Raw genomic sequence first — 20,107 nt, forward strand, 5'->3', positions numbered from 1 at the left:
AGTGCTGGAGAGAAAGGATGTCCTGGAGGGGTCAAGGACAGAATCTATTTGGTTAGAGTTAAGAAATAATAAAAGGTGCCATTACACTACTGGGTGTATTCTATAGGCCAAATAGTGGGAAGGATATAGAGGAGTAAATTTGCAGGGAAATTGCAGAGGTGCAAAAACCATAGAGTAGTGATAATGGGGGACTTCAACTATCCTAATGTAGACTGGGATAGTAATAATATAAGGGGCAAAGAGGGGGAGGAATTTTTGAAATGTGTTGAGGAGAACTTTCTTGACCAGCTCATTTCCAGCCCAACAAGGAAGGCGGCATTGCTGGATTTGGTTCTGGGGACTGAGGCAGGCCAAGTGGACCAAGTGTCAGTGGGGGAACATTTAGGGGACAGCGATCATAGTATCATAAGGTTTAGAATAGCTATAGAAAATGATATGGACCACTCTAAAGTAAAAATATTCAATTGGAGGAGGACCAATTTCAGTGGGATGAGAACAGATCTGGCCCAGGTAAATTGGAATCAAAGACTGGCAGGCAGAACTGTAATTGAACAATGGGCGGCCTTTAAAGAGGAGATGGTTCGGGTACAGTCTAGGTACATTCCCACGGGAGAGAAAGGTAGGGCAACTAAAGCAAGAGCCCCCTGGATGACAAAAGAGATAGAGAGTAAGATGAAGCAGAAAAAAGGGGTGTATGTCAGATGTCAGGTTGATAACACAAGTGAGAACCAGGCTGAATATAGAAAGTTCAGAGGGGAAGTGAAAAAGGAAATAAGAGGGGCAAAGAGAGAGTATGAGAATAGACTGGCGGCCAACATAAAAAGGAATCCAAAAGTCTTCTACAGGCATGTGAACAGTAAACTGGTGGTAAGAGGAAGCGTGAGGCCGATTAGGGACCAAAAAGGAGATCTACCCATGGAGGCAGAGGGCATGGCTGAGGTACTAAATGATTACTTCGCATCTGTCTTTACCAAGGAACAAGATGCTACCAGAGTCTCAGTAAAGGAAGATGTAGTTGAATAGGCTAAAAATTGATATAAAGAGGTATTAGAAAGGCTAGCTGTACTTAAAGTAGATAAGTCACCCGGTCCAGATGGGATGCATCCTAGGTTGCTGAGGGAAGTAAGGGTGGAAATTGCAGAGGTGCTGGCCAAAATCTTCCAAACATCCTTAGATATGGGGGTGGTGCCAGAGGACTGGAGAATTGCAAATGTTACACCCTTGTTCAAAAAAGGGAGTAAGGATAAATCCAGCAACTACAGGCCAATCAGTTTAACCTTGGTGGTGGGGAAATCTTTAGAAACAATAATCCAGGACAGAATTAGCAGTCACTTGGACAAGTGTGGATTGATTAGGGAAAGCCAGTACAGATTTGTTAAAGGCAAATAGTGTTTAACTAACTTGATAGAGTTTTTTGATGAGGTAACAGAGAGGGTAGATGAGGGCAATGCAGTTGATGTGGTGTATATGGACTTTCAAAAGGCGTTTGATAAAGTACTGCATAATAGGCTTGTCATCAAGATTGAAGCCCATGGAATAAAAGGGGCAGTAGCAGCATGGATACAGAAATGGCCAAGTAACAGGAAACAATAGTGGTGAACGGTTGTTTTTCGGACTGGAGGGAGGTGTACAATGGTGTTCCCCCAGGGGCGGTACTAGGCCCATTGTTTTTCTTGACATATATTAACGACTTGGACTTGGGTGTACAGGGCACAATTGCAAAATTTGCAGATGACACAAAACTTGGAAGTGTAGTGAACAGTGAGGAGGATAGTGATGGATTTCAAGAGGATATAGGCAGGTTGGTGACATGGGCAGACACGTGGCAGATGAAATTTAACTCCGAAAAATGCAAGGTGATACATTTCAGTAGGAAGAATGAGAGGAGGCAATATAAACTAAAGGGCACAATTCTAAAAGGGGAACAGAGAGAGCTGGGGTATAAGTGCACAAATCATTGAAGATGGCAGGGCAGGTTGAGAAAACGGTTAAAAAAGCCTGCGGGATCCTGGGCTTTATAAATAGAGGCATGGAGTACAAAAGTAAGGAAGTCGTGATGAATCTTTATAAAACACTGGTTCAGCCACAACTGGAGTAACATGTCCAGTTCTGGGCACTGCACTTCAGGAAAGATACGAAGGCCTTCAAAAGAGTGCAGAAGAGATTTACTAGAATGATTCCAGGGATGAGGGACTTTAGTTATGTGGCTAGACTGGAGAAGCTGTGGTTGTTCTCCTTGGAACAGAGAAGGCTTAGAGGGGATTTGATAGAGGTATTCAAAATCATGAAGGGGCTAGACAGAGTAGATAGAGAGAAACTGTTCCTATTGGCAGAAGGGTCAAGAACCAGAGGACATAGATTTAAGGTGATTGGCAAAAGAATCAAAGGTGGCATGAGGAAAAACTTTTTTACGCAGGGAGTGGTTAGGATCTGGAATGCACGACCAGAGTGGGTGTTGGAGGCAGATTCAATCATGGCCTTCAAAAGGGAACTGGATAAGTACTTGAAAGGAAAAAATTTGCAGGGCTACGGGGATAGGGCGGGGGAGTGGGACTAGCTGGATTGCTCTTGCATAGAGCCGGCATGGACTCGATGGGCCGAATGGCCTCCTTCCATGCTGCAACCTTTCTATAATTCTACACCTTAAATGATAAGATCCTTAAAAGAGTGGGGGAACAAAGAGATACATAAATCTTTAAAAGGTGGGAGTGCAAATAGAAAAGGTCATAAAGGCAAATGCAATAGTGATATAGGAACTAAAAGCAAGGAAATTATGTTGAATATAGTTAGGGTATTGTATGCAGTTCTAGTTGCCATTACAGGAAGGATATTAGAGTCATGGAAAACATTGTGTAAATTCAATAGAATATCAGGAACGATAGATTACAGTTATGAAAAAAGGCTTGAAAAATTGTTTTTTCCCCCCCCCGCACTGGAATAGAGGTTAAGGGAGATCTAGGAACATACGAACAGGAGTAGGCCATTTAGCCCCTCGAACCTGTTCTGCCATTCAATGAGATCATAGCTGATCGGTATCCTAACTCCATCAACCCGCCTTGGCTCCATATCCCTTAATAACCTTGGTTAGCAAAAATTTATCGATCTCAGATTTAAAATTATTAATTGAGCTAGCATCTGCTGCTTTTTGTGGGAGAGAGTTCCACACTTCTACCATCCTTTGCACGAAGAAGTGTTTCCTAACTTCTCTTCTGAATGGCCTGGCTCTGATTTTAAGGTTATATCCCCTTGTCCTAGACTCCCCCATCAGTGGAAAAAGTTTCTCTTTATCTACCCTATCAATTCCTTTCAAAATCCTAAAAACCTCAATCAAATCAAATGGATTACAAGCCTAGTTTGTGTAATCTCTCCTTATAATTTAACCCTTGGAGCCCTGGTAACATTCTGGTGAATCTGCCCTGCACTCCTTCCGAGGCCAATGTATTCTTTCTAAGGTACGGTGCCCAGAAATGTACAGAGTACTCCAGATGTGGTCTAACCCAGGGCTTTGTATAGCTGTTGCAAAACTTCCTTCCCTTTATATTCTAGCCCTATAGTAATAAAGGCTAACATCCCATCATGATCATGAAGGATTTCGGGAGGATAAATAGTGAAAGATTGCTTCCACTAGTTGGGGAATCAGTAAAATGGGGCATAGACTCAGGGTTATTACTAGGAGGATGAAGGGGGGAAATTAGAAATGTTTTCATATAGCCTTATTGGAATATAGAATGCTTTATTACAAGTGGCAATTGAAGCAGAGACTGTAAAATCATTTAAAAAGAAACTGGAGAATTTTTTGAAAAGGAATATAAAAGGACCTGGAATACTGCATACAGTTTTGGTCTCCATACTTAAGAAAAAACATACTTGCTCTCGAGGCAGTACAAAGAAGGTTCACTCGGTTAATCCCGGGGGTGAGGGGGTGGACATATGAGGAGAGGTTGAGTAGATTGGGACTCTACTCATTGGAGTTCAGAAAAATGAGAGGCGATCTTATTGAAACATATAAGATTGTGAAGGGGCTTGATCGGGTGGATGCGGTAAGGATGTTCCCAAGGATGGGTGAAACTAGAACTAGGGGGCATAATCTTAGAATAAGGGGCTGCTGTTTTAAAACTGAGATGAGGAGAAACTTCTTCACTCAGAGGGTAGTAGGTCTGTGGAATTTGATGCCCCAGGAAGCTGTGGAAGCTACATCATTAAATAAATTTAAAACAGAAATAGACAGTTTCTTAGAAGTAAAAGGAATTAGGGGTTACGGGGAGCGGGCAGGAAATTGGACATGAATTTATATTTGAGGTTAGGATCAGATCAGCCATGATCTTATTGAATGGCGGTGCAGGCTCGAGGGGCCGATTGGCCTACTCCTGCTCCTATTTCTTATGTTCTTATAAGGAGAAAGGGCAGGGAAATGGGATATGAAACATTGCTCCAGTTGAAGAGCTAGCACAGGCTGAATGTCCTCCTTCCATGTTGTACTTTGCATGATTCTATGAACAGAAAATGCCACAGATAGGCAGTCACCAGATTGCAATTTCTAGAATTGGTGATTAAAGGGTTTTAAAATGGAAATAACTGCAGACCGTCATCTGAGATCTTACAAAGAAGGCAAAGCTACAATTTAAGATTATTATGGAAGTAAACAAGGCAACTCTGTAGTTGGGAGACTGAAAGTACACTTTACATTGACAAAGTTTGAATAACACAACTCATCCAAATGTTAAAGGGCCTTCAGTCAAATGATACCTCCAGATGAGAATGGGCATTTAGCTCATCCGTCCAGAAATAACTTAGTGCCCCCATCACAGCAGCAAGCTGTTCATTAAATACTTCCAGGTTTTTGCCTGCAGGACTCTACGAGGAAGTCCATTCCATATTGATCACTTTGTGAAGAACTTCCTAACATCAGGCCTAAATTTTTTTTAAAAAGCCAATTTTTTCAACATGTAATGGAGGAGCACTCTAAGCAAAAAGTATTTCCCCTCTCCCAAATTGGTACTTCTTAAAATTTACCACTTTATCTTCAATTTGCACAGGGAATCCTTTTTTGATAACTGTAGCAAAATTGTGTATTATTGGAGAGAACAGCAGCCATATCTTTTATTCACAACTTTCTATATATTGCTTACACTTAGAACACAACTAAAGAGTCTGCAATAGCTTAACAGATCCATAACTTCCATGGGAGCCAATCAGGCCTAGAAGTCACTGGAGCATTCTGGCTCATGTTCTCTCCATCGGAAAATCGAAGTGGTTTCTCAGTTGACAGTCCTTTGCAAGACATGTTAATGAAAGATTTAACAGTTTGTGCCTGAACTGAAAACCAGACATGATTGTTTCAGATCGTGTAAAAATGGCACTAAACTGCCTAAGTATCAGTGTTGGTCACTACTAGAATAATTTTATGACTAACATGGGAGGAGGCTGTGTGAGCCCCAGAATACTTTGAGGTGATGTAGAAATTTAGCTCAATTGGTGCATAACCCCGGAGCTCCCCTAGTTGTGCTCCCTGCTCATACTTAATTCATTCTTTGACCTAGAGTTAAAATGTTTCTTGACTGAACTGGAGCACAAAATCTCTCTGCAACTGGAAGAATCGCTTGGACATACTTGTTCATCAATGTCACCTTCCATTGAAGGCCATCACAAATCCTATACGCTTGAAGCAGCTTTCACATTTTTGAAAGTAATGAAATGTCAGAAGTCAGTTTATGCAACTGTCATGGGTATTGGTCACTGGAAAGGAACCATGATGTTTTACAATTGACCCTTGCCACTGATTGGAGGGAAAGAATGTCAATTGAAACTGAAACAATGCTTTAGTGAGCCAATACTGAGATGCAGAAATTGGCATCATAGAATCATAGAAGTTACAACATGGAAACAGGCCCTTCGGCCCAACATGTCCATGTCGCCCAGTTTATACCACTAAGCTAGTCCCAATTGCCTGCACTTGGCCCATATCCCTCTATACCCATCTTACCCATGTAACTGTCCAAATGCTTTTTAAAAGACAAAATCGTACCCGCCTCTACTACTGCCTCTGGCAGCTCGTTCCAGACACTCACCACCCTTTGAGTGAAAAAATTGCCCCTCTGGACCCTTTTGTATCTCTCCCCTCTCACCTTAAATCTATGCCCCCTCGTTATAGACTCCCCTACCTTTGGGAAAAGATTTTGACTATCGACCTTATCTATGCCCCTCATTATTTTATAGACTTCTATAAGATCACCCCTTAACCTCCTACTCTCCAGGGAAAAAAGTCCCAGTCTGTCTAACCTCTCCCTGTAAGTCAAACCATCAAGTCCCGGTAGCATCCTAGTAAATCTTTTCTGCACTCTTTCTAGTTTAATAATATCCTTTCTATAATAGGGTGACCAGAACTGTACACAGTACTCCAAGTGTGGCCTCACCAATGCCCTGTACAACTTCAACAAGACATCCCAACTCCTGCATTCAATGTTCTGACCAATGAAACACTCCAAAATGGCTATTACAGGCCCATTGCTACAATTGTTTACTACTAAACTAAATGGTTCTTGCAATGGTCACTGAACTTCAAAAGCAATTTGTTGTGTGAAGTGGTTTTGGGACATTTTGATAAGTACAAATGCAAGATTGTATTTGTGATTACACCAACAGTGAAGAAAAAATGATAAACAGGAAAAACAAACCTTTGTAGTCAGAATTACTACAGGAAAGGGAGGGGAATAAAACAAGATTTCATATGCAACAGATGGAAGATCACCTAATCAAAATGGCAACATAGTTGTGACAAAAACACAAAACGTCAGACACATGTTAGATGTAAACAGACATTCAAGCTCACAAAGGTGCATGGGGTATAAAGAGCAATATAGTTACTAATACTGGAAAACAGCTTCTCCATGTTTAGTTAAAATTTTGTATGTAAAATGCTTCCACTAGTTAGGGCCTGTTTTTGTTCACTCAAACACACACTCAGAGCTTCTCTGAAATTAATAGTTTTAAAATTAAACATGTAGGTGATCCATGGATAAGAACTTTACATTTAAAAAAAACTCACCCTTTTCTTCACAGTTAGTTGTGGGAAAAATCACTCCATTTGTACAAACAGCAGAGTCATAACCTGTAATGCACTATGTAGCACAAGTCCATGTGTGGAGAACGCAGCAGACTTACGGGTAACAACCTCTCAAAGAAAAATGGAGAGGGGTAGAGGAGACGACCAGGGTGACAACACCATGATATGCACAGTGCAACAAAGTGGTAGGAATAGAGTTTGTATCAATAATATTCCACACGTAGGGTTTCTAATCTCAGCCATGCTCTCAGGGAACAAAGTACCATGGGGATATTTGCATATAAAAGCTGGATCAAGAGCGGCATTGAGAGAGACCTGGTAGCAGGTCATCTGCCTGTACTCTGAGCCAGGGGATCTGGCCCAGGGAACAAAAGTGAAGGTAATAGAGATTGAGTAGGATAGGCTGGCAACAGCAAAAAAAAAAATCACCTGTACAGCAGACTGTCTTAAATTGTAAAAAATATGGAGAGAGAATTGTGCAGAAATGAACTTTTTTTTATTTTTGTACACTCCACAGGAGGGGTTGACTGTACATGTTCAGAAAGCAAGGCTACCGTTTTATTTTTTAATTTTTTTTTAAATTCTCCTTGATTGTAAATGATGTGCAACTCAGTCAACAGCTACATTCAGGAACAAACTCGCCTCATGCACATCGCACATCGAAAAAACAAAAAAAAACAAAAAATGACTGCACACGGAGACGCCCAATGGGAGATTGAAAGCTGTTGTCATAAAAAGAAAACAAAAAGGAAAAAAAGGTGCACGAGAGAAATTATACACAAAAAAAATTGTCAATGTACATAATGCAAAGTCAGGCAACTAAATCCTCTGAGGATAACAAGTAGCTGTGGTATATACAGAGTGTTCTGAATAAAAGAACAGTATTAAACTCCCATTATACAATATGCAGCCAGACTGCATCACTTTTTTTTAAACCTGTATTTGTCACATGTTACATCTTTCAAAATGGAGACCACTTCCTCCCTTCAGTTGAACAAACACCTGAATTTAAGATTTCAAATTTTAAAAAACATTTTTGAGATTGTAACAGTCACTGAAATACAACATTTTTTCCACTCTCACACCTCAACATCAGGGGACTCACAGCATCAGGTGTAAAATAAAAACTCTTTGCAGCACCGTGGATTAAACTCCGCTGTGTGGGTAAGGTAATAGCTAGCCTAGAATGGTTATATATAAAATTAGATAAATAAAATCTTCTACTCCAGGATATTACAGTATACATGTGAGAAGCTGGCACGTGGAATGGTTGTTTACACAAACTCTCCCCACCCTATCAACACCCCCTTCCCCCGTGCCTTAATTTCTGACGCTACAAATGCTTTCTTCTTTGATTTAAAAAAAACCGTCTTACTGCACATGACTAGTTTATTTAAAATAAACTGGAGGAAAAAAAGCCTAAACAATATTTATCTGAATTATAAGCTTAAAATGTACCTTACCAATAGGTACACAATTCTTAACTCTTACTTGTGGTTTTGTACAGGATTTTGTACAGTATGAAGGGGGTTCTAGTAAATGCTGGTATAGACCCAACAATCTCCAGAACTCAAGGTCCATACTTTATAGTTGTTTATGCCACACTGGGTCCATATGCTGGTGGCTATATAGACACACACAGATGAGTAATACATCCGGGCGAACATCTCCAACATGGTCATGGCTGCGTCCATAGTCTAGTACGTGCTCGATTGTGTTCTTACATTTGCACCTTGGACCTGTGGAGGTTGGTACTGGGCTATTCCAGTATTTCGGTAGTGCTGAGAACTTGATGCCGTGGTAATCTTAGCTCCAGAGTGAAGTGGTTGCCCCGAACTTGCTGGGCTTAAGGTCCATGAGTCTGATTGTGGTGGCCTTGCAGTCTGTGAAACAGTAAAGTTTATGGTGCTCGGGATTGGTGTAAGTGTGGAGTCAGTTGTTATACTTTTTGTGGTGCTTTGTAGTGGACTAGCAGCTGTAGAAGGAGTACTTCCTGAATTAGTCTTTTGCTGAGTGCTACTGAATGTATGCAAGACACTCCCAGAATGCTGCTGACCGCTGTAGTACCCAGAATTCCCTACGTACTGGACCACAGAGGTGTCAACAGATGCTGAATGAACTGGGCTTGAGTAGAGAGTGGAGAGAGGAGCTGTCGTGAGGCTGGAATCTAGCTGACTCTGGGACCCACTCTGCCCCAGGGAGTGGGATGAAGATCTATAGATGTGTCCTTGCGTGTGAGCCGAGGGAACACTCGAGGAGCTGTGTGTTCTGTAGGGGGACATGTTTTGTTGTGGAAGTCCATGAGGTTCAGTAGGGAGTCCCTCAGACTGTGCCTGTAGAAGCTGAACATCAAAATCAATTCATTTTAAAAAGTATTTATATATTTTTTAAATGAAACAACACATTCTACTCCATGTATAATTTAAAAATATATATTTAAAGAGAAAGTCTGCTCATTTGAATTGTCACATTTGTAGGCTCAAATTCAACTTAGAGGGTATGATATGGTAGCCATTACCCTGAAACATGGCTGCAAGACGGTCAGGGCTGGGAACTGAGTATATCAAATTATGAGGTCTATAGGAAGGATAGGGAAATTGGTAGAGGGGTAGGAGTAGACTTAGTGATTAAGGATGAAATTACTTCAATGATAAGAGAGGATATAATGAGAGGTAAACAGCCAGTGGAGACTTTATGGGTAGAATTAAGAATTAGAAAAGGATTTAAAACTGTAGTGGGAGTTGTGTATAAGCCCCCTGGTAGCAGCTGTGAAGTAGCAGAATGTATAAATGCAGAGATTAGACAAGCATGTAGCAAGGCAGAGTGGTTTTAATGGGGGATTTTAACTTTCACACAGATTGGGATAAGCAGACGAGCTCATGTCAGAAAGGTAACAAATTTCTTGAGTGTTCAGTACAGCTTTCTGCAACAATATGTCTTATAACCAACAAAGTGCAGGCCACATTAGATTTAATATGGAGTAATGAGCCAGATTTAGTTAACAGGCTAACGGTGCGTGAACATTTATCTAATAGTGATCATAATATGATCGAGTTCAACGCTGTGTTTGAAAGGGAGAAACCCGTATCAGCTACTAAGATTGTAAATTTAGGGTAAGGCCGACCTCAACGGGATGAGACAGAGACTGTCCATAGTAAACTGGGCAAATCTGTTAATGGGTAAAACGACAGAAGGTTGGTGTTCAAAAATAATTGAATGTGATACAGAACCAGTTTATACCCCTAAGGGGCAGGAACTCTACATGCCAAAATAAACAGCTATGGACAAGAGTTAAAGGGACAACATAAAACTAAAAGAAAGAGCATACAAAAATGCAAAAAATAGCACAGATCCTGGTGACTGGGAGAGATACAAAGAACAGCAAAGGGCCACAAAACAGATAGTGAGAGCTACAAAAAGGGAGTATGAAAAGAAACTTGCAAGGGACATCAAATCAACACAAAAATTTTTACAATTATATCAGGAAAAAAGAGGGTGGTCAACAGTAATGTGAGCCCCTTAAAAACTGAATAATTACTTTGCTTCAGTATTTACAGTAGAGGAAGAGGATAGCATGCAGGAACGCTCCAAAGAAACTATTTTTGAATCGGGACAGGGACTTACCATAATTAACCTAAGCAAATTAACAGTAATGAAGAAAATAATGGCACTAAAGAGTGACAAATCCCCAGGACCAGATGGTTTCCATCCCAGGGTTTTAAAGGAAGTAGGTGAGAACATTGCAGATGCCCTAACTATAATCTTCCAAAGTTCTCTCGATTCAGGAACTGTTCCTTTAGATTGGAAAATTGCACGTCACTCTGCTGTTTAAGAAAGGTGAGAGGGGGAAATCAGGGAATTACAGACCTGTTAGCGGGAAACAACATCTGTTGTCGGGAAATTATTGGGAGTCTATAATTAAGGATAGAATGACTGAACACCTTGAAAATTTTCAGCTGATCAGTGAGGGCCAGCAGGGATTTGTAATGGGTAGGTCATACCTGACCAACTTGATTGAATATTTTGAAGAGGTGACTAAAATAGTGGACAGGGGACTGTCTATGGACGTTATTTATATGAACTTCCAGAAGGCATTCGATATAGTCCCTTATAAGAGACTGTTAATTAAAGCTGAAGTTCATGGAATGGAGGATAAATTATTGACCTGGTTAGGAAATTGGCAGAGTGGCAAGAGACAGAGAGTAGGGATAATGGGCAGATACTCAAATTGGCAGGATGTGACTAGTGGTGTCCCACAGGGATCTGTGTTGGGGCCTCAACTATTCACTGTATTTATTAATGACCTAGATGACGGGATAGAGAGCCACATGTGCAAGTTTGACGATGACACGGAGATAGGCAGCATTGTAAGCAGTGTAGATGGAAGCATAAAATTACAGAGAGATATTAATAGTCTAAGTGAATGGGCAAAACTGTGGCAAATGGATTTTAATGTAGGCAAGCATGAGGTCATCCACTTTGGACCTAAAAAGGATAGATCAGAGCACTTTCTAAATGGTGAAAAGCTCAAAACAGTTAGGGTCCATGTACACAGATCGTTAGAATGTCATGGACAGGTACAGAAAATAATCAAAAAGACTAATGGAATGCTGGCCTTTATATCTAGAGGACTAGAATACAAGTGGGTAGAAATTTAACTATAGCTATACAAAGCCCTGGTTAGACCACACCTGGAGTACTGTGTTCAGTTCTGGGCATCGCACCTTAGCAAGGATATATTGGTCTTGGAGAGATTGCAGCGTAGATTTACTAGAATGATACCTGGACTCCAAGGGTTAAATTAGGAAGATTACACAAACTAGGGTTGTATTCCCTGGAATTTAGAAGATCAAGGGTTGATTTGATCAAAGTTTTTAAGATATTAAGGGGAACTGATAGGGTAGATAGAGAGAAACTATTTCCGCTAGTTGGGGAGTCTAGGACTAGGGGACATAGCCTAAAGATTAGAGCCAGGACTTTCAGTAGTAAAGTTAGGAAACACTTCTATAGCAAAGGGTGGTAGAAGTTTGGAACTCTCTTCTGCAAACGGCAGTTGATGCTAGCTCAATTATTAATTTTAAATCTGAGATTGATAGGTTTTTGTTAACCAAAGGTAATAAGGGATAAGGGGCTAAGGCGGGTATATGGAGTTAGGTCACAGATCAGCCATGATCTCAGTGAATGGTGGAACAGGCTTGAAGGGCTAAATGGCCTTCTCTGGTTCCTATGTAATTGCCCATGTCCTTTGTTTACATTTACGTTGTCACTGAACAATCGATTCTACATAAAATGTCTATTCCTAGACTGCATTTGAACAGTTGTTTTAAAGCATAAAAAGGGTAAAACATAACTTAAAAGGCGCCAGCTATTGTATAGGTACCTCATTTTTATCAGAACTGGGATTACACAGCAAAGCACATGACTAGTTCCCTCTCAAGTGTCTGTCATCTCAATAATTTTCCCTTCTCCAAATTCAGGAGAGAGGCACAAACCAATTCATGGGAATCTGCACACATGACATCAATGTGACACCCTGGGCAGGCCTGTCAAGACATAGTGCCATGACTCCCTCTTGCCCAAATAGTTTTCCTCAGCATTATTTAGGCAATTCAGCTAAGAATAATGAAACTCATCGCTCTGAGAGAAGCCAGAGCATGAAGTACATTTTTAAATACACTCCTTGATTGAGAGACTCTTTGTACACTAGTTATCAGATGCCTCTTTGGAATCATTTTTAAGTTAAAAATCCTTGTCCTGGTGGAGTAAGAAAGTGGGGTGGGGGAGTAAAGAGCACAGATCTTCAAAACCATAGGCTTGCTTCAATGCAGTTTGCAGGCTGTTCGCACCAGCAAGAACCCAGAGGCCAAAAACCATTGGGTGCAAATAGAACAAATGGTGAGTAGTGATTCTTAATGCAATTCATTACTCTGGGTCATAAGAATGTATGAATAATGAGGGTGGGGCTGAATCATCTTGTAATAGCTTAGATTCCAACTTGTCTGGTGTGGGCTCCTAGCAAAAAATAACACCCATAATTAAGCACTAAATTGCCAATTTTATATTCAGAAAAACTAGAAGATGGCAAGGTGAAAATTCACATAGCTACATGTTTTATTTACTTTTGGTGAAAGACAAAAGTGTGATTATTTAAGGGAGGAAGTTTTCCCATTTCAGAAATGAGCACTGAAGGAACATTTGGTCCAAAGCTGCAGGGCCATGGCTGGTTAGTGAATGACTTTTTCTATAATTGATATTTGTGTAAAGTTGAGTAAGCAGAGTTTGACCCTTGCAAGAATTTGGTGCTAATAGGAGTTCAGGCCAATACTATCCACAGTCTCAGTCAGTTAGGTACAGAGGGATGGCACTGCATGGGACCACTGTGGCATGTGTGGAGTGCGATTTGTGGGCCATTAGGGGTTACGGGGAGCAGGCAGGAAATTGGACATGAATTTAGATCTGAGGTTAGGATCAGATCAGCCATGATCTTATTAAATGGCGCCGATTGGCCTACTCCTGGCTTCTATTTCTTATGTTCTTATGTTCTTATCTTGGATTCTCAGTGTATCTAGGGGAGTACATTTGCAAGTGCTGGAAAATTGAGTCTGCAGCAGAAAATCTGTGCTTGGGGAGCAACTGACCACACTCCACAGCACGAAATGAGAAGAAGCACCTTTGGATCATACTCTCCTGAATGTGATCACCCAAGAATATTGTAGAGAGAGAGAAGTAGGTGACTATCTGCAAGGGCAGCAGAGGGAGACGCAAGTCACAGGTGCATGAAAGCCCTGAGTTACTGGAACTGTCCAGTAACACAGGACTTCCCTGCACCTGTATATATTGGACAACTGTGAGGTGAACTCAGTAGAAAGAGGTCCTAAGCAATACTGGGGAGCAGGGGACCACCAGGATGCGAGGCAGAAGAATAGGAGAATGGTAATCATGGGAAATTCAGTCAGGACAACAACAGCCTTTTTAGACGCTAGATTGAAAAACAAAGTGAATAAGTATTTGAAGCAGAAGATACAGGGCTAAGGGAAAGGAGAAGGGCAATGGGATTAACAATGAACCAGCACAGATATGATGGGCTGAATAGCCTCTTTCTGTTCTGTAAACTTTTTTGGTTCAATAACACAATTTGGAAGAATTGGCTGAGTGCTGAAAGGCTTCGTTACCTGATGATTATATCTGGAAGGACTGTGACCATATCTCTGGGGACTGTGAATAGGAGAACTTTTGATGCGTGCTGGGCCATGTATCTCTGGTCCATCGCCATCTGTGGAATCTGAAAACACAGCATTAATAGAAATGTCACTGGCTGTGAAAAGACAAGAGCTAACAATTCTACTGCTTGTCCCAATAGAGAATATGCAAGCTAACCACAAACTGCTACCAGAGTTTAATGGCCCAAATGCCCTGCTCATTTCATGCTTTTTTATGCAGTGCTTTGAGCATTGTGACAATACTGATCTCTACTGGAATTAATATATGGGGAGCATCACCTCCAGACTTGTATGTGAAGCACATGACTTCTGAAAGCTCTGTGATGTTAATTGCTGGCCTGTAAAGACCCACCCAACAAAATCCAACATTGAAACAATTGAAACTATATTTAATATTCACCTATTTTCTATACCATCTCTCCCCCCACCATCATAGTTGCTATCCATCTTATTTAGGAAAGTGAGCCAATCCAGGCTGTGCACAGCACCATAGATTCCACTCCTCAGCTGAACCACAAAAATGGAAAGGGCAGCAAAAGGCATCAGACTCCCTACATTGCCCATCTCATTTTCTCTGGGCTATTGGGGTTGCTCAAGTTCTATATTATTTAGAACACAAGTATTATATACATAATAGCTCAGCATTAAGGCAATTTTATCTTTATAGATTTTATAGACAAGGATGGTAGCTTGGGAAGAATGGTAGACAGGATCAGTTATTTGCATTTGCAAAGATTAGAAAAGACCTCAACAGAGATCTGAATTTCAATTTGCAGCTGTGAGGCTACCCAGAATAAGCAGGGCTTTGGAGGTCAGCACTATTTTTAGATCCTCCTCTCCCCATTAAAGATATACTAAGATTTCCTAAGAACTAGGTTGAAACCCTTAAGTAATGAAGTTTTGCATCCAGCTCACGTCAGACTGCATCTTTCATGGCTCTTCAATAGGCCAGAAACCTCAGGAAACATATTGCTTATAGTTTCCTCACCAAGAGCACATATTTTATACTTCCCTTACCAAGAAAAAAACCCACATAAAACACTTCCTTCATGGGCATCAAAGACAGCTCTATTATATCATCAAAAACAGCACCAAATACTTTGCCCTTTCACCACCTGGACTTGAGTTAATATCTAACAGTTCAATGATGGCAGCTGAAAGTTTGGGATATCATCAACCAAGTTACCAGCGTTTATAAATCACAGCCCATAATTTGACACAAATAGGCAATTAGGGAGGCCAGAAGAATAGCTAATGTGGAAAAAATTCAAATTGGCTTATTAAGGGTATCTTCTTGTGAATACACTGGCTTAACGGTACTTTGCTACAGAGTAGAGAGCGCTTTACTCAGCATACAACCAATGCTAACAATCTGGGAGGAGTTGTTGCTGACATTGGGTGCCAAAGCTATTGAGATTATATGTATATATTTTCATTTAAAAAAAATGAAAACATATAATTTAGCAGTGGCAAAATGCTTAAAGGCACATTTAAAAGGTTTAGTCCATTCACTTGGGCTGGAGCAAGTATTGACATTCATCAAGCAAAATAAGTTTTGGAATTTCAGAATATAAATTCTGAATCCCATAATAATTACACACCTGTATCCTTCTCCCTGACTGAGTCCACTGCACCAGTTTCTATTCTCCGAAGAACACGGTCCAATGTACTTCTTTCATCTCCTGTTCGCTTCATACTTCCAATTTCCACCCTCCTCAGAACACGTTCCAACATGCCCCTATCCTCTCGCAAACGTTCTACCGACGTAGGAACCATCCTGAAAGGTAAAAACATATGCACAAAAAAAATGCTTCTCTCCTTGATAACTTTCTTCTGTTTTTTTTTGCCTTTCCCCTCTTTCAAGGTCTATCCTCGTGTCAACCTGGTCCCTCTCCTCTGCCGATGGTATTCCTGGATGTTGTGGTGACTTTCCAATCTTCCTTGGAAGGGGTGGCTTGGGGCGAAGAGAGAAAAGAATGCCGTACTTCTAAACTTTTACTGAATAGACAATGTTAATCTGCTTAACCACATCAACCCCCATTAGAGATGAATTGTATACCTTTTTATGACTATGAAGTATGATACACATTCTACAAAAGAACTAACTGGCTAATTAATAAATGGAAATATAAATGATTACATGGCCAGCTCTTCTTTTCACAACACACACAAACATTATTAGTCATGTTACTTATTTTAATTAGAATTAAAATTTGAGGACAGACAAGCCTTTAATACCACATTTCCAAATTTGGTGTGCAAGCTAATTTCAACTCTCTCCCCACAGGTGCCTGGCCATCATCATGAAAATCCATTTGACCGAATTAGAAATTATATATTTAAGAAACAATTAGTTAAAAATTATAGATAATGACTTCACCCCATGCTCCACTTCATCACAAGCAGCAGACTTCCCTAACCTCCTGCATTGTGAACAGGTGACGATTGTTAGAGCAGCAGCCAAATATTTTATGGTGTGTTATATAGCCACAGACCAGAAGGTTCCAGGTTGGATCTCTGGTTTATGCTGAGTTAGTTTATCTAAGGCTAAACAGCAGTTGGGAGACCTACAATTGGCCTCACTGCCCTTGGCTAAGGAAGGGAAAATTCAACCATGCTGACTCAATGCCTACAGGAGAGGATGGGAGAAAAGTGGAGTTAGAAAAACAATTTAGTAAATCTTAAACCAGTTTCCACTAGTATGGCATCACAATCATGAAACATAGAAAATGATCACGTGGAAATTATACCATCACAAGCTACAGACTAGCAGTCAATCAGATTTCACTTCAGCAAATTTAAAATGCAATCGCCAAACTTACTTCTGATATTAATAATGTTGGCTCCAGCTAACTAGTGTACTCACCACCTCGTGCTCATGCTGTCCCGGCTTTTGTTGCTGGCTGCTGCAGACAGAGTCGCATTCTTGCTGCTACCTGGATCTGTTGGACTGACATCTTCAATCTGAGGCATTGAGGAGTGCACTGGTGATGAAAAACTGCTTGGGGGTGATGATGATCTATGGGATGTCCGAGACATGGCAGTGCAGTCACCATTGGTTGCCATTTGTGCAGAACAGCCATCACTACCTCGCCTGGTTGGAGTGCCCATGGTGTTGGGCGTTTTGGAAGGATCTGAGCCTAGACTGTCTGATTTCGAGGTACTTTCCTTTGCCTCCTGCTGTCGCTTTCGATATTCCAGCAAGGATACCTTGAAAACAAACACAAGATGAGACCCAAGAATCCCTTCTTCTACTTCTACAACATTTCCACAGTGAAATATTTTCAGGGAGGAGCAAAGTGCTGAAATTTCCCTTTAAAAGGAAAGTATTGGCTTTATTGGGCAGCAAAGCACATCACCTCAACCCCCAGGGGAATAATACTTCAACTGTCTGGGAAATAATGCCTAGCTAGTTCAGTCAGTAAAGCATCAGATTCAATCTCAGGATCATGAGTTTGAGTCCCACATTTTGTCACCTTAGTTTAGTTGGTAGCACTCACGTCTTTGAGTCAGGTTATGGAGGCAGGTGGGGGGAGGCTGCCCCCCACCTGCAGGAATTGAGCACATAATCAAAGCTGACAGTCCAGTGCAGTGCTGAGGTGGTGCTGCATTGTCAGAGATGCCGTCCATTGAATGAGATTTTAAACCACAGTCCCAGCTGTCCATGCTAGTACTTCAGGTGCTTGTTAAAGATCCAATGATACTATTCAGAGAGTTCTCCTGATGTCCTGCCCAACATTCCTCCTTCAGCCACCACCATTAACTGGTTATTCATCACATTGATGTTTGCAGGACCTTGCCCTGTTTGCCAACATAACAATTACTGCACTTCAAAGCAATCCTCTCCGTATGTGAAACGTTTGAGACAATTCCCAGACACACCATAAGACACTATATAAACACAAATCAGTTTTCTTTCAATTAAGATTTTTTTTTGCAGACTACAAAAGCCACAGCAGCCATGCAAATAATTTGTCACATCCTGAGCTAAACCATGTAAGGCACAGACTCAAGTTTCCACTTGCCAACACAATAAGTTACTGATTTCAGTGATTGTGATCTGGGAGTGCCAAGTATTTCCCCTCAGAGGGAAAAATCAAGGCCAGTCTCCTCAGACCACTCTTGTGCATCAGCTAGTACATAGTTTTAGAGCAGCACTGGCAATGGTCTGGGAGCAGATTGCCATAAGAACATGAAAAAGCCAGGGGCATTAAAAGGTTAATCAGTCCATTAAAGCTCATTTCTCTAATACCCCAACTTTCTCCTAATTGCATCCAGCTATATTCTGAACAACCCCAATATTTTTACCTCTCTTACTTTGCCTGAGAGATTACAGAATCATAGAAATTTCCCACTGATCCTGTGATGCTGGTAGCTCTTCATCAAACAATGTAAGTAAAGAAGTTCTTCCCATATCTTAAATTTGGGATACTTTTTGTTGCTCTTCTCTATATCCTTTCCAATGTATGTGCATCTTTTATCTGCTTGTGTTGATTTTAGCTGGAAATGGTATGAGGTCCAGCAGATAAATTCAGCAGATACAAGCAGAAAAAGATTTTTTTTGGTTAAAAAGTGGAATTCTATTTATTTCCAATGGGAATTCACAGCACTGTTTGAACTCTTTGGATAGGAAGGAGTTCCATACATCATGCAGCCTTACAATTTCCTCTCCGAGAAAGAGCCAAAATCAGCACAAATAACATATTCATCTCCGAAGGCCAGGGAAGGGTTCAGTTCCAGGCGCATTCCACATTCTTCTCTGCTACTTTACTGGGTACATTCAGGACAGTATCTCAGCCACTGGAATGACAAGCAGTTCCTGACAGATGAATGGGTAACTGTAACAACTTCATCATGTTTTTAGAGACACAGCATTTACCAGCAATAGCACATTCCTGCGCTAAATACTCAATGCTGTAAAAATACCAAGTGCATTCCACCTTTCTGGGAAAGTGCACAACACTATTTGCCACAGAATCATTATTAATTATTTTTCATACTTATAAGGGTATTCATACTCACCACTTAAACCACCTTCCTTCCAGGGTAATCTACACTGCTACTATCATGATTTATTATGATCTTACATCACATAGCATGCCCTGCCCTTCTGCTTCCACTGAAGGTAAAAAGCAATAAATGTATTGAGACATGATAAAGGGCAGATATGATTTCTTCTGTGGAAATATTCACTTTCTCCCCTTCCTCCCCATGACAGAATGCATCTGGAATACATTGCCAACTAATGTGGTGGGTGCTGACTCTCTGCCTGCCTTCAAGAGGAAGCTGGACCGATTCTTGACTGGGGCAGAGATCATATCATATAGAAGGTAAGTGTCCTTATAGATAACACTTGGTCCTTGTGATCTCCTAGACTGGTTTCGATCACCTGAGGGGGTCGGAGAGGAATTTTCCAGAGTATTTCTTCCCTTAATGGCCCTGGGGATTTTTCTCTGGTTTTTTGCCTCTCTTAGGAGATTATGTGACTGCAAGGGGGTAGGCTGATGCTCCAGCCATCACATGGGGCAGGCTTGATAGACCAGCTAGTTCTTTCCTGCATGGCAATTTTGTATGTTGATATGAATTCTGATAGAAAACCTGCCTCTCTAGTGCACATTCTGGAGTGATTTCTTGAATATTACTACAGAATAAAATCAGTAAAGGAAAAAGCACTGCCTAGCGAATGTTTTTACATGGCCCCCTTTGCAGCAATTTAAGTAGCATGAGTGAACAAGCAGAACAATGTACCTCTTCTCAAAAATGCACTTGTTCTGGAAGTGCTGCCAATAACAGCAGCAAAAGAACACGAGATACATGTCCTAGA

General features: G+C 40.9%; 1 protein-coding gene across 1 annotated transcript in view; it reads right to left on the reverse strand.

Moving 5' to 3' along the window:
* Positions 1 to 7,537: 7,537 nt before the first annotated feature.
* The window catches only part of setd5 (SET domain containing 5), a 93,032-nt gene continuing 80,462 nt past the window's right edge, over positions 7,538 to 20,107 (reverse strand). Inside the window, exons 12-15 of the mRNA XM_067999064.1 lie at positions 17,150 to 17,596; positions 15,885 to 16,060; positions 14,236 to 14,345; positions 7,538 to 9,405 (exon numbers count right to left, since the gene is read on the reverse strand). Coding sequence (XP_067855165.1) covers positions 8,761 to 9,405; positions 14,236 to 14,345; positions 15,885 to 16,060; positions 17,150 to 17,596 — 1,378 coding nt within the window. The 3' untranslated portion in view covers positions 7,538 to 8,760. The remainder of the gene's footprint in view (positions 9,406 to 14,235; positions 14,346 to 15,884; positions 16,061 to 17,149; positions 17,597 to 20,107) is intronic.

The sequence above is a fragment of the Heptranchias perlo genome, chromosome 17 (assembly GCF_035084215.1).
Source record: "Heptranchias perlo isolate sHepPer1 chromosome 17, sHepPer1.hap1, whole genome shotgun sequence".
Taxonomy (NCBI): Eukaryota; Metazoa; Chordata; class Chondrichthyes; order Hexanchiformes; family Hexanchidae; genus Heptranchias; species Heptranchias perlo.